Source organism: Lissotriton vulgaris, chromosome 4_1, assembly GCF_964263255.1.
Source record: "Lissotriton vulgaris chromosome 4_1, aLisVul1.2, whole genome shotgun sequence".
NCBI lineage: Eukaryota > Metazoa > Chordata > Amphibia > Caudata > Salamandridae > Lissotriton > Lissotriton vulgaris.
Genome location: NC_141691.1, coordinates 52,311,050 through 52,327,426, shown reverse-complemented (window position 1 = coordinate 52,327,426; position 16,377 = coordinate 52,311,050). Strand labels below are relative to the sequence as shown.

The 16,377-nt window shown below is 46.0% G+C and overlaps 1 protein-coding gene across 1 annotated transcript in view; it reads right to left on the bottom strand.

The window, feature by feature from the left end:
* IL2RG (interleukin 2 receptor subunit gamma) overlaps positions 1–16,377 on the bottom strand; it is a 185,760-nt gene that overhangs the window by 15,769 nt on the left and 153,614 nt on the right. Inside the window, exons 6-7 of the mRNA XM_086918287.1 lie at positions 15,599–15,695; positions 8,371–8,455 (exon numbers count right to left, since the gene is read on the bottom strand). Coding sequence (XP_086774413.1) covers positions 8,371–8,455; positions 15,599–15,695 — 182 coding nt within the window. The remainder of the gene's footprint in view (positions 1–8,370; positions 8,456–15,598; positions 15,696–16,377) is intronic.

Sequence of the window (16,377 nt, the reverse complement as noted above, 5' to 3'; positions counted from 1 at the left end):
TTTCGGCAGGGTTGACCTCCCAAAAGTAAATGAAGGTTGAGTTATTTAACGCTTCTGGTAATTATTCCATGGATTTAATAACAGTAAACTCGTAATTCCGACCCCTGCGCAAATAGATGTTTATGCAGAAGTCGAAAAATAGGACCCCCTCGCAATCAGGCATTTTGTGTATCTCCCTCTCTTGCTCTTAGTGAATGTTTAATAAGGAAAAAGTGCAAGTCCCGACAGACGTGTGCCGCTGGCACACACTGGCAAACTCCGGCTCAAATTAAGCACTGATAAGCAGCTGCCTTAATGCAGGGCTACAGCAGTCTCATCCTCAGGTCCTTTGGGGCCTCATGTTTGCAACTACTTTGAATTGTATTACCCATTTCTGCTAAATGAAGCAAGCAAAGGGACCTAACATACTAGACGCTTTATCTCGACGTAAGGGACATAACATACCAGACGCTTTATGTCGACCTAAGGGACATAACATACCAGACGATTTATGTCGACATAGGGGACATAACATACCAGACGCTTTATGTCGACGTAAGGGACATAACATACCAGACGCTTTATGTCGACCTAAGGGACATAACATACCAGACGCTTTATGATCACATAAGGGACATAACATACCAGATGCTTTATGTCGACCTAAGGGACATAACATACCAGACGCTTTATGTCGACATAAGGGACATAACATACCAGACAGGTTATGTCGACGTAAGGGACATAACATACCGGACGCTTTATGTCGACATAAGGGACATAACATACCAGACGCTTTATGTCGACATAAGGGACATAACATACCAGACGTTTTATGTTGAAGTAAGGGACATAACATACCAGGAGCTTAAGTCGACGTAAGGGACGTAACATACCAGACGTTTTATGTTGAAGTAAGGGACATAACATACCGGACGCTTTATGTCGACATAAGGGACATAACATAACAGACGTTTTATGTTGAAGTAAGGGACATAACATACCAGGAGCTTTATGTCGACGTAAGGGACGTAACATACCAGAAGCTTTATGTGGATCGTTTAGTATTCTATCTGGATGGAGTAGATGAATGTACGATCAGTCAATAATTGGCTGTTTCGTGAAGGAATTTTATCATTATTGTGTGTTTATGTCTCTCATACGACAGTACCCACCTGGCCTGTATGTGTGATAGAATCTTGTGACAGTCCTCCTGCTCTTATTCTTTGTGTTAGGGAAGGTTGTGTTGCAACTGTCCACGTTGTACCATTGTTGAATAGCAAAGCTCAGAATAAGACTTGCCACAACATGAAAGACAAAATGATTTGCATTGCCAAAGCTTGCTTCAATGCATTCTGTGAATGAATGAGTGAACCCTGCAGCTTTTGAAATGGACTCGATTTGAGCATAGCTGCTATGTGGCTCTGTGCCATGGATGCCACCTTTGTTGAGTTCTGGCACTGTGGCCAACACTCGTTGGGCTCCTGTTGGGTCGGATGGAAATGCAACATGCAATTTAGTTCCTGCCTTTCTGCCCTTTTCTTGTAAACAGTCGGCTCAGAGGGTGGGAGGCAGAGGCAGCCTCTCAAATGCAAAGTGAGCCTCTCGGTGCTAATGAGCTAACATTAGTCCTCCTTAGAAAACCAAACCTGTGCCCAAAAGACGTCATTCACCAGTGCAACGTGAGCAGCAGCTGGAAGCACCCGAAGAGACACTAAGAACAGCAAACAGAGCCTTGTCACTCCTCCCATCCTTTCTGTTAGCTCAGAGTCTCAGACACATGATCACAGGAGGCTGGTCTGATGACCTCAAGTCCACAGTGACCAGGCCAGCGTGAATATGACGTCCCCTCCACCCCCAAAACCAGAAGTGGGGTCCAAGGTATTCGAAATATGAACTAAGCCCAGAGAGGTGCCTGGGGTCAAAGAGCCCAGATGTGTCGGACAGCATCAGTCCTTTCGAGCTACTGTAGCCTCCGGGCCACACAGTGGCCTTCAACGGTGACCGCAGCCTACAATGGTGGCTACTGTGCCCACTGATAGAGCCACGCCAATGTCATGCTTGACTGCTGACACCCCCAGGAGTGTCAGGTCAGGCAAGCTGCCACCAGGGGGCCCCGGCATCCGAGACCCGGACCAACGAATAGGACTTGGCCAACGCTCTATTGGTGGGCGGAGGGGTCTGAATCTACAGCATTGTCCGTGCACACTTCCAGCATCCTGAGACTCTTGCAGCCGCTCACGTCTGCCAGAGGTTGGCCTATGGCATTTCTTGTACCAATCACATCCTGGGTAACAGTGTCAGTCACTACCAGGGGTTGAAGTTCAAGTGGCAGTCTACATCAACAAACGCATGACCTTCCACCAACCGACCAGATACCTACAATCAGCCTCCCTCCTCCTCGCAGACACCTGCGGATCCGACGAGCCCACATGGGAGGACGCTCTTTTCGCACCTAGCGGCCAAAGCTTGCAACGACCCTCCCCTGCACCTCAGAACCGTCCCGTCACTCCAGCAATTCAGGAAGGGGCTCAAGACCTGGCTGTTCGAATAACAAACCACATAGCAGCAGCTAGCAACTCCAGCGCCTTGAGACCCTCATGGGTGATTTGAGTGCTTTATAAATACTGATTTATTGACTGAGTGATTGAACGTGGCCGGGGATGACCGTCTTAAGCACCCTGGCTGCTCCTGGTCAGATTATCTTGCCGTCACCTGGCACTTGAGGTGGCAAACCCTTGTTGAGATGTTGGTCTCTGTTGCATTGCCCTCTCTGCCCCAGTGTGGCAGCGTGGGCCTCCTTGGCGGCAGTACATGGTGCTCCTCTACTCTCTGAGAAAGGGAAGCGAAGCCAACGGTGGGTCCTTGCAATGCTCCGTTGATCCGCCTCAAGTCACCCTGGGTGCTCACCAATCCCTCCCAGCCGTTCTCACCCATCAGGCGTGACACAAAATACATCAGTTTGCTGTCCCCTCATGATGGTGCTCAGCCTGTCCTTAATGTGTGATTGGGTATGCTTGTATGGATGTGAGAATTGATTGGGGTTTGTTGTAAGTTGTTTCATTTTATTTTGTGCTGATGAAATTATGATGAAATATTGTGTTTTTAATGTAGTATTGCAAACAAAACAGGCGATGGACCGAGTGTGGATCAATGTCACACATTCACCCCAGTCCAAAGATCTGGGCCCAAATCCATCGTTTTTTTGCACTCCACACCACCCTGGGTTAGACAATGGCGATATGCAAATCAGCTCTGACCCCGTGCAGCCATTGTCTAACCCAGGGTGGTGTGGTGTGCAAAGAAACGATGGATTTGGGCCCAGATCTTTGGACTGGGGTGAATGTGTGACATTGATCCACATTCGGTCCATCACCTGTTGTGTTTGCATATTCCGCCCTAAGTGCGCTGGGGATGCTCACACGTGGGTCCCAGGCACTCCACACCACTGGAGTCAAGCTAGCCGGGCTGATGAGAGGTGTTACCTCGAAACCGGTCCGGTCCTCGGATGCTTGATTCCGTTCTGGGAAGGACATGGCTTTTGTAGTTCGGACTGGACTGTTCCCATGGAGCACAGGGTCAGAGCTGATTTGCATATCACCATTGTCTAACCCAGGGTGGTGTGGAGTGCAAAAAAACGATGGATTTGGGCCCAGATCTTTGGACTGGGGTGAATGTGTGACATTGATCCACATTCGGTCCATCACCTGTTTTGTTTTTTAATGTATTATTGGGCAAGTAATAATGCTGGATGTATAGATCAATTACGTTTCTTACATTAAAAATATGATTGTTTCATGAAAAATTTATAGTTTATGAAATAAAAACCTTTTTGAAGCAATTGGTGGGCCAATAATGATGGAATATTTATTCATTGTAAAAATTAAGTAGGCTAGCGGGAATCTTGTCTCTGATGTTTCCTGTTGAATGTTCTTTAGGGCCACCAAGTCTTTGTTCATCATCAGGGCCTGATGCTGGTTTTCTGCCTTGTGGTCCAAAGGTGCAGGACTCCAGCCTCCTCTGTGTCACCTCTGCATCCATAAAGGCCCCACCACCCCCTACATGTTCTCTCCTGTCCCTTTCTTCTTTCTCTTTTTCCTTCATTGCCAGATAGGGAGGTCCAGGGGGATATTCTGCTGAGTGGTCTGCTCTGGCGAGAATGGGTAGTCCTAGAACTGGAATATCCCTTCCTCAGTCCTGATGTCTTGTATGGCCCATTCAGGGGGTGGGGCTTGCAAGGGTTAGAGAAAAACAGCTAGAAGTAATTTTTATTTTTTGACATTAAACTTTGATCAGGAGTCATGCCAGGAAGTATGGCTTCTGGCTTACGACTCAGTTGGGACAGTGTTGCTAACTTCCAAAACCACTTGCATAAAGTCCATTTCAGAGGAGAAAAAGCTGTCTGTCTGAAAACAACGTTGGCGCTGTCTGGTGGGAGGGATTATGTGTGTGGAGAATGCACTAAGCGACAGTGCCTCAAGGATAAACTACATTTCCCAGCAGTCCTTGAACTCTCACACGCGATGGCGGCAGCCATCTTGGATTATCAGGGTTTACTTTCTTTGAGGTTCACTCTACCCTCCCTAGACAATCTTGCTACAAAGTTGCTGAGCCAGGACACTACTAAGTTTCAGTATTTTCTTTTTCTTCCTTGACAAATTGTTGGAGGACTTTCGAGAGTAAGTTTTCTGAAAATCAAGGTGCATTGAGAAAATGAACTTTGAACTGTTTTGAACATTTGATATTGAGCATTGATAACATCTTTAGAAATTGTTAATTCCATCTACGCGGTGTCACAGGTTGTGCTAGAATCAGCCAGGACGAGCCTTCGGAACGTTTGTGTTCTCTGGCGTCCTGTACACCGGACACCAGTACGAGTATTTTTAATACATAAACTCGTGATTGTTTTCCCGCACTTAAGGGGACACTCTCCATCTATCACACAGGATGGGTATGGATTAACTGGACCTACCTCCCTGTTGGGGTAATAACTTTCCTTCGGATTACGGGGGTACCCTGAGAGAAACCGAATGCGACGGTCCTGACGAAGACCGGAGTGACCATACAGGCGCATCAAGAGCGGTCGAAACATGTTGACTCTGGCAGTGGTAGGAGGGAAGCCTTGAGGTTCCTAATTATCTCCTGAAGGCATTTTCCCATCCTCTGTTCTCTCATTTTTTAATCCTGGTAAAGGTGCCAAGTAAAGTCTAATAAAGTTTGTTTTCTGGTTGACACCTTTAATCAGTTTTAAATCACTCCTCATACTGCACAATTTCTTTGTCGCACTTTTCGGTTTGGAAACACATGGTGTTTGCACTATTTTCACCTCATTGGATGTGTTAAGTGTTGTGTCTGTTTAGTTTGTTGACTATATGTTGTACTGAGAGAAATTTATTATTTTTTCCCCCTCCCTTATGCTCTGTCCTGTGTGGGGTACACCAGGGCGTATTGTAAGCAGGCCCAATGATGAAGCATGTCACATACCTCGGTATGTGAGTGAGGGCAGTTTTTTCAAATAGAGTGATTTGCCCTATTGGGGCTGGCTCTATCTTGCACCGTATTAGTATATATGGTGTTATTATTTACTCTTCCCACTCCTTTTGTGTGTACACTATAGGTCTCTGGGGGTTCGGGGTGGTGGAGTATAAACTGTCTTTAACCCTCGCCCCTCTTTTGTGATTGTAATTCCTGTGATGAACCAGGACGAATTCTCATGTCAAGATAATGTTGCATATGACATGGAGTTATAATTATGCATAGGGTTTCTACATTTCGATGTAACTCGAAAACAAAACATTAATAACCTGTTGGAGGATATTCTGGGCTTTCAGTGGCAACAGGGAAAACAGCAAATTCTGCACAATTATTGGGCTTTTACTCCCTCTGGCGGCAGAGTAGTCAAAGTGCAGCCATTTCAGGTTCATTTTCGCAGTTGCTACCCCTAGTAGAAAATCTCCCAAACCCTCAAACACATGCACCCTCCCTAGGGACTCCCACCCTGCGAGTGAGTAGGCCGCGCCTCAAAATAAGCCCTATTGGGGGGGCACACACTGATAATTTCAACCTTGTATGACGCTAAGAAAGCGTGAAAGAAAGTCAGATCTTCACTCTTTCATGGTCCTTCTGCTTAAAGACATCCAGGTGCTGTATGTACTAGGGTCAGCCTGGTGCTGTGTTTTTGAAATCGTTTAATCCTGACCTTCGCCCTCTAGAAGGCAGGTTGGTGACAGATAAACTTAGGAAATGGCGGTGATACGCAGAGTGGCATTCTACAGCGAGAGCACATCTAGTGACCGCGAGCACCTGCTTGCGCTGTGGTTTATATTTTGTTGCATTTAGCTCTATATTTTAGACAGAAGGGTGCATGTTGCACTAAGAAACTAGCGCTAAATGCCAGGAGTACGTTGGGGGAAAATCCTACCCTAAGTGCACATTTAGTGCTCGCTGTTCATGTTCTGTTGCATTTAGCAGTATTTCTTAGCACCAAATGCATCCTTGCACCCATTTTGGATGCAAGAGGGCATTTTTGAAAATAGCGCTAAATGCAGAATTAATCCTCTCATGTAATTTCACTCAATCTCGCAGAATTCTTGGGTAATTCTGAGTGATAATCTTCGAAGAATTTCACGAGCTACACCCATCCCTAGTTACTATAGAAAACCCTGAAAAATTATACACCTGTTTGAGTAATCACCAGGAACAGATTTTTAATCATTTTGCTGTTATTTATTATTTTTTGTACTGTTACTGCTTGTGTATGATTTTAAAGCATACTTGCTTTTTTTCCTTTGCAGTTTCACAGCTCTTGCAACCGATAAGTCCAAGACATACCCATCAACAGAGAAAACAATAAATGTCTTGTGTAACACAAAAGCCCCCTCACACAGGCCCATTTACCTTGCAGCAGGACAGGACTAACCTCTGAATAAAGCCGCTAGGACCCTCACTGTTTCAGGATCCTGCGCTGCTTTCAGGCTCCTACAAGTCAGAGCTGCTTTGTTATTGGATAACAGCTTCCGCAGTCACCCAATGACAGAGCTCGGCTCATGATGCCTCCCTCTACAAGACACAATACCTCCACCCTGCCCCTACTGGTGGAGAGCACAAATGCGAGGCCGCAGCCAGGCTTCACACAGATACATAGTGAATGGGTTCCCTCTTACCTAACTGCAGCCAGTGAAGAGCTCGGTGGGTCTGCTTACTAGTATATCCTACATATTTATATAACATGTATTCTGGCCCTGCTGCCTCTAGCTGCTCAGCCAGAGTGTGTCTTGGTGTTAGAATGTTGGTGTGCCTGTGATGCGTGGAATGCCTGGGTGACTGAGTGGGGTGAATGTGGCAGTTGGAGATGGGCTGAGCAGCTAGGGAGGCTGCTCCTGGTGGGGCTGGTACCACACTAGGCTGGCTGGAGTCATCTAAGATGTAACCTGATTTGAAGGCTGAATAAACGAGTCTTGAATATTCATCCTGGCTTCTGGTGTCTTTCCACTAAGGATACAACATTATTTTGGCGACGAGGACAGTCTTGAACCCCAGTGACTCTTGGCACAGCAAAGCAACTAAGTAACTAAGAAACTAAGGAACAAAGATAGTAACCAAGAAATCCTACAAGCAATTTCAAGAAAAAAAAGAAGGTATTTCCAGGCAAGCCAGCGCCAGCACTGGTACTTACCTTCTGGGATCCGGTGCATGGCATCGGCTGCATCATTGGTAGCTACGCCACTGATTCTGACATTGCAAATTTCTCACATCGCTAATCTCTGCCATTGGTAATGTCAGCCACCACAAAACTATCTCACTGCTAAACTGACTAATGTGTTACTAGACCGAACTCTGGCACTGCTGACCTCTGACAGAGCTAAGATTTGACTTTCCTAAACTTTACCTTTGCTAATCTTTCCCACTGCTAAACTAATTTTTGCTAAACTCTTCTTGGCCAAACTCTGACTTTGGTAAGCTGTATCATAGTAATTTCATCTATTGGTGAGCTGTGGCTGTGCTAACACGTTGCACTGCTAAGTTCTTACACTGCTAAGCTCTTGCACTACAAGCCTTTGACGTTGCTGAGCCTTGGCATTACTCAGCCCCTACATTTATAAGCCTTTGTAGTGCTCAGCTCTAACATTGCTAAGTTGCTCAGGTGCAGTTAAGCATTTTAACTGGTAATCCCTGACTTTGCTCCCCTCTGATTGTGCTAAGTCCAGGTGCTGAATGTTGCCATTGCTAGATTAGACTTTGCTAAACTATGATCCTATGAACTTGGACAAAGCCAACTCCTAGGATGTTTAGAGACACCGCAGAGCTCGGGTACAACTAGGGTTTCCACTAGGAGCAGGTATTGTGGATTTCTGAGAACAGTTATTGGTAGGAAATGCTCCAATGTCTTACTGAGAAGTTGCCGTTATGGGTGATGAAAAGCTCCTCAAAGTTCTTGCCCGGGTTGGGCACCCGCGGGAGGATGATGACCCAGATTCTGTAAAAGGAGGAAAAGCAGCAAAGTTACTTCAAATGTGGTGATGGAGGAAAACTGCAAAACAAGCAAACTACTGGAAGTGAAACAGCTGTGACTCTTTTTCTCATTGTCTCATCTCACATCTGGGTGTATTCAGATATATCTCGAAGCCTCGCATTCAATTCTGTGGCTGTCCTCATCTCTATGTTCTGATATGTCTATCTGTCTTTCTTTTCAGCTTTTCCACTGCCTCTCTGTACCTCAGTACCTCTATCTTATGTTCCTTATATATTTTCCATTTTGTAATTGTTTCATTTATTCCCTTGCAGCATTACCTCCTGGCAGCCCTAAGCTTACACAGTGACCACACAAGTGTTGTTTGCATTGATTCCACTTTTTAGCGACACCGGCGGGATTGAATGTTTCAAGATGGTGGCGAGGGCGAGAGAGTATTCTGGACAACCCTGGTAGGCAAGGGACAGTCAGTGAGCCTTAGGGCAGGGCTACTTCTTGCCAGAGCTCAGTTAGCCCATTCTACCTTTCTGTGGTTCCCGGCCCTTGTGAAGGGTTTTTGTGCCAGCACTGCCTGTGAAGTGTTCTTTGGCGGTAAGGTGTGCCGTTTGTGGAGTGAGGCCACTTGCGCTACCGGAACGTCACTTTTTGTGAAGTTCCATGGCACAGGAGCCTGCTCCATATTTCACCACTGCATTTGGTGCGTCACTTTGACCAACCTTCTTGTAATTAGCAACATTCCCTTCACCTTTTGAAACACACCTCATTGAGTCTATGAATCATTGTGCCCATTTTAGGCTGTCCACCTTTCACCCCACGATCCTGAAGAAGACCCGCTGTGACGTTTGTTGAGTAACGCACTTTGCTGGACTTAATAAAGACTTACTTCTTGTAAACATCGTTTTCTTTAACGCAGTTTTCTGTTTAAAGGGGCGTGCAATGGGTGTTGCTGAGGGCGTTCCCAGCAACATTCATGGCTTGACTTTTTGACACTGCCACAGATTTACAAGAAATTGTAACTCTGAGGCAGTGCCAAAAACTAGTGTATAGTTACAAAATGTGCTTGCTACTAGATCTGTAGAGTCATCTGTGTGTACCACTTGGGATGCAGCACGGAGTATGCACAGTGAGAGAGCGTTGTGTATGGTGGCAATCATGGTCTAGGCATGCACAATTTGAGGCAGCGGTGGTGACTGCTGCTGTGTTTTTAAGTGTCTGCGAGGGAAGCTTGCGGTGCTGCTGCTGCTGCATTTAGTTTGTCTGCTAGTGAGGGTTCCATTGGTACTGGCACTGCTGTACTCGTTAAGTTATCTAATGAAATGGGAGACCCAATATACCCCTGACGGCTTGGGCAGATTCAAATGAACAGGTAAATGAGCCTTCAAGGGATTTATTTCAATACTTGTTTTTACTCTTTTAGTTCACCATTCAAGGCAAGCTAGCAAATATTGCTTGCAATGTTATTTCATTTTGTAATTTCTTTTCATAGAATATAAACTTACTTAGATTGTTCCCTTATTCGCAAAATGAGAACACAAGATCTAATCATAGACAAATATATCCGAACATGTGTGTAAGTATAAAAATTATTTTATATTGAGAATTAATATAGGGTACTTCTAGGTTTGACTCACAATGAAACAAGAAGGAAACAAGTTTTTACAATAATTAACCTCTTCACTGTAACAATTGTGTACACATTTTCATATAGAACAAATGATATTTAAGAAAGAAGTGTATTTGTCGACGTTTCGGTCCTTATGCTTTCGTCAATAGGACCATCTTCAGGACTGTAAACGTTAAAAACAGTTGACCCCTTTGTAGCTCTTTCAGAATGTTGAGCAGCTTATTTAGGTTTATGAGGAAAGTACTAGATGCTTCATGATTGAGTCTGTAATGTCTCATGCAGCAAGTCACGGAGTGAGTAATGATAATTGTTCTACCACTCCTTAGTAGAGAAAGACTTCAGTTATATATACTCTGGAGAGTCAGGGTATGCCTCAGAACTCCAACAGCCTTTATCTGTAGTAAGCTTTTATAGTAGAACCGCATGAAGAGAACCGTCAGTCTTGCTGACTAGAAGACGTACGGCTCTCTTCATGCGGTTCTACTATAAAAGATTACTACAGATCTTGTTTGCTAGCTTGCCTTGAATGGTGAACTAAAAGAGTAAAAAGAAGTATTGAAATAAATCCCTTGAAGGCGCATTTACCTGTACTTGTTATATGTCTGAGAGGGAAGCTTGCGGTGCTGCAGCTGCACTTGTTCTGTCTGCTAGTGAGAGTTCCATGGTTGTTAGCACTGATGCTCTTGTTAAGCGTCTGTGAGGGAAGCTTGAGGTGCTGATGCTGCTGCTGTTGCACTTTTTCTGTCTGATAGTGAGGGTTCCATTGTTTCTGGCACTGATGCACTTGTTTAGTTTCTGTGAGGGAAGCTTGCGGTGCTGCTGCTGCTGCTGCACTTGTTCTGTCCGCTAGTGAGGGTTCGATTGTTTCTGGCACTATTTAACTTGTTAAGTGTCTGTGAGGGAAGCTTGCGCTGCTGCTGCTGCACTTGTTCTGTCTGCTAGTGAGGGTCCCATTGTTACTGGCACTAATGCACTTGTTTAGTGTCTGTGAGGAAAGCTTGAGGGAAGCTTGCGGTCCTGCTGCTGCTGCACTTGTTCTGTCTGCTAGTGAGGGTTCCATTCTATTGTCGCTGGCATTGATGCTCTTGCTAAGTGTTTGCCAGGGAAGCTTGCAATGCTGCTGCTGCACTTGTTCTGTCCGCTAGTGAGGGTTCCATTGTTATTGGCACTAATGCTCTTGTTAAGTGTTTGTGAGGGAAGCTTGCGCTGCTGCTGCTGCACTTGTTCTTTCCGCTAGTGAGGGTTCCATTATCGTTAGCACTGATGCACTTGTTTAGTGTCTCTGAGGGAAGCTTGCGGTGCTGCTGCTGCACTTGTATTGTCTGCTAGTGAGGGTCACATTGTTTCTAGCACTAATGTACTTTTTAAGTGTCTGCAAGGGAAGCTTGCAGTGCTGCTGCTGCTCTTGCACTTGTTTTGTCCGCTAGTGAGGGTTCCATTGTTTCTGGCACTAATGTGATTGTTAAGTGTCTGCGAGGGAAGCTTGCGCTGCTGCACTTGTTTTGTCTGCTAGTGAGGGTTCAATTATTTCTAGCACTGATGCACTTGTTAAGTGTCTGGGAGGGAAGCTTGCGGTACTGCTACTGCACTTGATTTGTCTGCTAGTGAGGGTTCCATTGCTGTTAGCACTGATGCACTTGTTAAGTGTCTGTGAGGAAAGATTGCGGTGCTGCTGCTGCATTTGTTCTGTCTGCTAGTGAGGGTTCCATGATTGCAAGCACTGATGCTATTGTTAAGTAGGTAGGTAGGTAGAAAAAGCTTTATTCGAGGTATATACTCATAAAAGCACAACATACATTTAAACACATCACAATTAAATATTTAAATCACATTTATACAAATACATATTTTTAAAACAGTTGTGCAAGCTTAATCAGTATAAAAATTAGCACATATTTAAAACAGGGATCAAGTCACTTTTGTAGAAAGGGCCCTCTGCCTAATGGACCAGGCCCACCCCAAATACTTAGCTATACCCAGAACAATAGGCTCATCAGTGGAGGTACAGATGATTCTCATTGCCTCAACACCACTAGATGTCCCAAGGTTCTTGCACACAGGAGCTAACCATACCCTCCTTGGGGTGGCGTAGGCATTACAAACAAATAGGAAGTGGCCAATGCTTTCATTGGCTGCCCACACGCCGGGCAACACAAGGTGTTCGAACTCTTCCACCTGCCTGTTAGATATCTCAGGGGAGGGAACCAGATCTCAACTGGAAAAATAACTTCCTATCCATAGGGACAGTTATACTGTCCCAATACTGTTCTAACACAGGAGATGGTTAAATTTCCAGAAAACGACCCCCCATCGAATCAGATTTTGTACCCCTCCAGAGCCTACCATCTATCCAATCCCAATATAAACTCTTGAGGGTATCTTTACTTGGGAAAACTTCCCCCGCGGGATTATCCCAAAGGTTGAGGAGGCCAAGTTCACCTAACATAGCCCTTAAATTTTTCAACCATGATATTTTATGGAAGGTGTCAACTTTAATTATTGCCAAAAACCCTTCTGCATAGTGCTTGATCTCGGGGGTGGTCCAAAGACGTCTCCAATATAAGATGGGACGCAATCGAGCTCGATCGCTAACAGATCTTCTTCCAAGGTCAACCCTAAGCGGGATTAGTGGGGTGCTCTGGGGAAGTCCCGTAATTCCCCTGAAAAACTTGTTCTCTGCTATCTGTAGGGAAATAAGCCTTTCAAAACCCCACAGCTCTGCCCCGTATAGGGCCGATCCCATTGCCTTGGCATCATATACGGCAAGGACAGGTTTTATGGGTTTTGTTTTTGATTTTTTATGCTCCACCCATAGTGCCCCTGAAATTTGCTGGTGTTTCAAGACCGCTTTGTCTATGTGATGGGACCAACCTTGGCTATTTGCTATCTGTACCCCCAGGTAGGTAAACTCCCTAACTACCTCAAGCTCGATGTTATTCAGGTATATCCTAGGGCGAGGTTTACATCCTGAGGAAAAAGCCATCAGCTTGGTCTTACCAACATTAACTTCGAGACCATGCTCCAAGCAGAACCCATCAAAGATATTTAAGGCACGTTGTAGCCCAGAAGGGGTCTTAGACATAATTAACGTATCGTCAGCGAACATCAGGATGGGGACCCTAAGGCCTGCTAACGAAGGTGCATCTACACTAACATCTAGCATCCTGCTGACGATTCCGTTAATAAATAATGGAAAAAGCAAGGGTGCCATTGCCCAACCTTGACGAACCCCCCGTTCGACTGGAAAGTCGACGGAAGATTGTCCATTCAAACCCCACTGGACTTTGGCAAAATTGCTCTCGTGCAACCTCATGATTAGGGTGAGCAGTTCTGCTGGGATACCTATTTTATTTAAGACTGTCCAAAGCTTGCTCCTAGGGACGAGGTCAAAGGCAGCCCGTAAGTCGACAAAGGTGACGTACAGGCTGCCCCTGCCAAGAAGTACCGTCCCCCACCGCAGCATAGTGAAACGAAACACCTGATCCACGGTGCTAGTAGCCCTCCGGAAACCTGCCTGGTAAGGGGAGAGGGAATTATTCTCATGCACCCAGTCCATAAGTTTGTTTACCACCATCTTCCCTATCACTTTTTGGATAGTGGCAATCAAACTTATTGGCCTATAATTAGCCAGGAGAGACCGATCACCTTTTTTATAGATCGGTATGATAATTGCTCCCTTCCATTGTTCTGGGATGCTATTGTTAAGTGTCTGTGAGGGAAGCTTGTGGTGCTGCAGCACTTATTCTATCCACTAGTGAGCGTCCCATTGTTTCTGGCACTGATGCTCTTGATAAGTGTTTGTGAGGGAAGCTTGCGATGCCGCTGCACTTGTTCTGTCTGCTAGTCAGGGTTCCATTGTTTCTGGCACTAATGCAATTGATAAGTGTCTGTGAGGGAAGCTTGTGATGCTGCTCCTGCACTTGTTCTGTCTGCTAGTGAGGGTTCCATTGTTTCTGGCACTAATGCACTTGTTTAGTGTCTGCGAGGGAAGCTTGTGGTGCTGCTGCTGCTGCCTTGTTCCTTCTGCTAGTGAGGGTTCCATTGTTTCTGGTGCTGATGCAATTGTTTAGTGTCTGTGAGGGAATCTTGCAAAGCTGCAGCTGCTGCAGTTGTTGTGTCTGCTAGTGAGGGCTCCATTGTTTCTGGCACTGATGCACTTGTTTAGTGTCTGTGGGGGAAGCTTGCGGTGCTGCTGCTGCACTTGTTCTGTCTGCTAGTGCGGGTTCCATTGTCTCTGGCACTAATGCACGATAAGTGTCTGTGAGGGAAGCTTGCAATGCTGCTGCTGCACTTGTTTTGTCTGCTAGTGAGGGTTCCATTGTTTCTGGCACTGATGCACTTGTTAAGTGTCTGCCAGGGAAGCTTGCAATGCTGCTGTTGCACTTGTTTTGACCGCTAGTGAGGGTTGCATTGTTTCTGGCACTGATGCACTTGTTTACTGTCTGTGAGGGAAGCTTGCGATGCTGCAGCACTTGTTTTGTCTGCTAGTGAGGGTTCCATTGTTTCTGGCACTGATGCTCTTGTTAAGTGTCTGCGAGGGAAGCTTGCAGTGCTGCTGTTGCACTTGTTTTGTCTGCTAGTGAGGGTTCCATTGTTTCTGGCAGTGATAGACTTGCTAAGTGTCCGTGAGGGAAGCTTGCACTGTTGCCACGGTGCTGGACCCAACCTCAACTATTTTTTGGGGGAGCCATTCTATCTAAAGGTGTCTTTAAATCCTATCCCATGTCGTGCACGGTTACTGGATGAATGTCAGTTACAATCCACCATTGATAGTACACTTGTGGAAGAGCCTTTAGCTCCGGTACAAAGTTGTCTTTCTTTGAGATGTTGTTTTCCCCAATGATCAGTGACCAATGACTCAATGATGGACATACACCTTACCCTTCCACAAAGGTCACTGTATGAGAAGCAGGGAGGGGCCTCACTTGAAGTTTGTGACCGGGGCACCGCAAAAGCTTCCGAGAGGCCTTGGGTGAAGACAGAAAATCTGTGCCACTGCCCTACAGGAGAAGCCGGAGTAGCGGCTTGATACAGTGCTCACAGCGGAGCAGGCGCAGGAGCTTGGCTTGCAGAGTTTGCGGAGGAAGAGCCAGTACTTCATTTGAGCTGGTGGTTTCAGGTGCTCAGTACCGACACTTAATTGGCAGCACCTGCACTTATGAGAGTCTGCCACATGGTGGCGCTGTTTTTCTGATTTACAGTGAGCACAACAACAGTTGTTTACTAATTCATTATACATAAAAAATGCTAATATCTGCCGCCCATACTAAATTTATAGCTTTCGAGGCCTGGAATAGTCTGAACTGTCACACTTGGTTAGTAGTTGTGGGTGACATAGTGTGCAGAGGCCCCATGAGGAGGGCGCTGGCACTTACTTTATTTTTTACCAATTAAGCACTGGGAAGAGCATAGGGGAGTGGTGGAAGGCACCGGTACTATGTCTCTCCTGGTGTATCTCAGCGCCACCTGCTGGCAGAGGACAGAGACTGCAGTTAAAACAAAAGGGGAGAGGTTCCTGCTCTTACCTTTCAATGCGGAGCAGAGCCAGGGCACAAATAATCACCAACAAGATGGAAAAGCAGATGATGCTGATGTTCTGTGTGGTCAGGAACCCATCGGGCTCTGGAAGAGATGACAAAGCAGAGCAAAGTGAGGAGGGAGGAGCTGCAGCAATTAGAGTAGATTCATAGAGGTCCCTTGAAAGCTGGACATGCCCCCACACACTCTTGTAGCAATGAGACCTGTCACCCTGTGCAAAACCCTGACCCCCCCTCAGAGGCCTTATCTATAGGGTCTGTTCTACAACCCAAGAATCCAAGCCACTTACTTAACACCATTTGAGACCTGAGGGGAACACAAACTAGGGGCGAGATTCCCAGACTAAAGATGGGAGTACTTATGGCGGATATCCCCAAATCACACGGGAGCATCCCGCAGAGAGGATCCGCCTGGAAGGCGATGTGTCAATGGTACCTGAATCTGATAGGGTTAGCCGGATGTACCCTGTGACACCCAAGTCCCCTGTAACCAGGCAACTGGCACACTCATACACATCTGGTGGTCCTGAATATCATTCAAACATTGTTGAAAGATTTTCATGGACACATCAAAGGGACACTGGGACAACCCGCACCCGCTGACCTTAGCACGCGGATCCTGGTAATTTGACCACCTGATATTGAGGGCGTGACGCCTACCAATTGGGCGTTCATTCATCACATGGCGGCAGGAGCAGCCAAGCATTTTATTGTGTCATTTTGGAAAATGTTAGAATATCCTCTGATTGCATCATGGTTTATGCTAT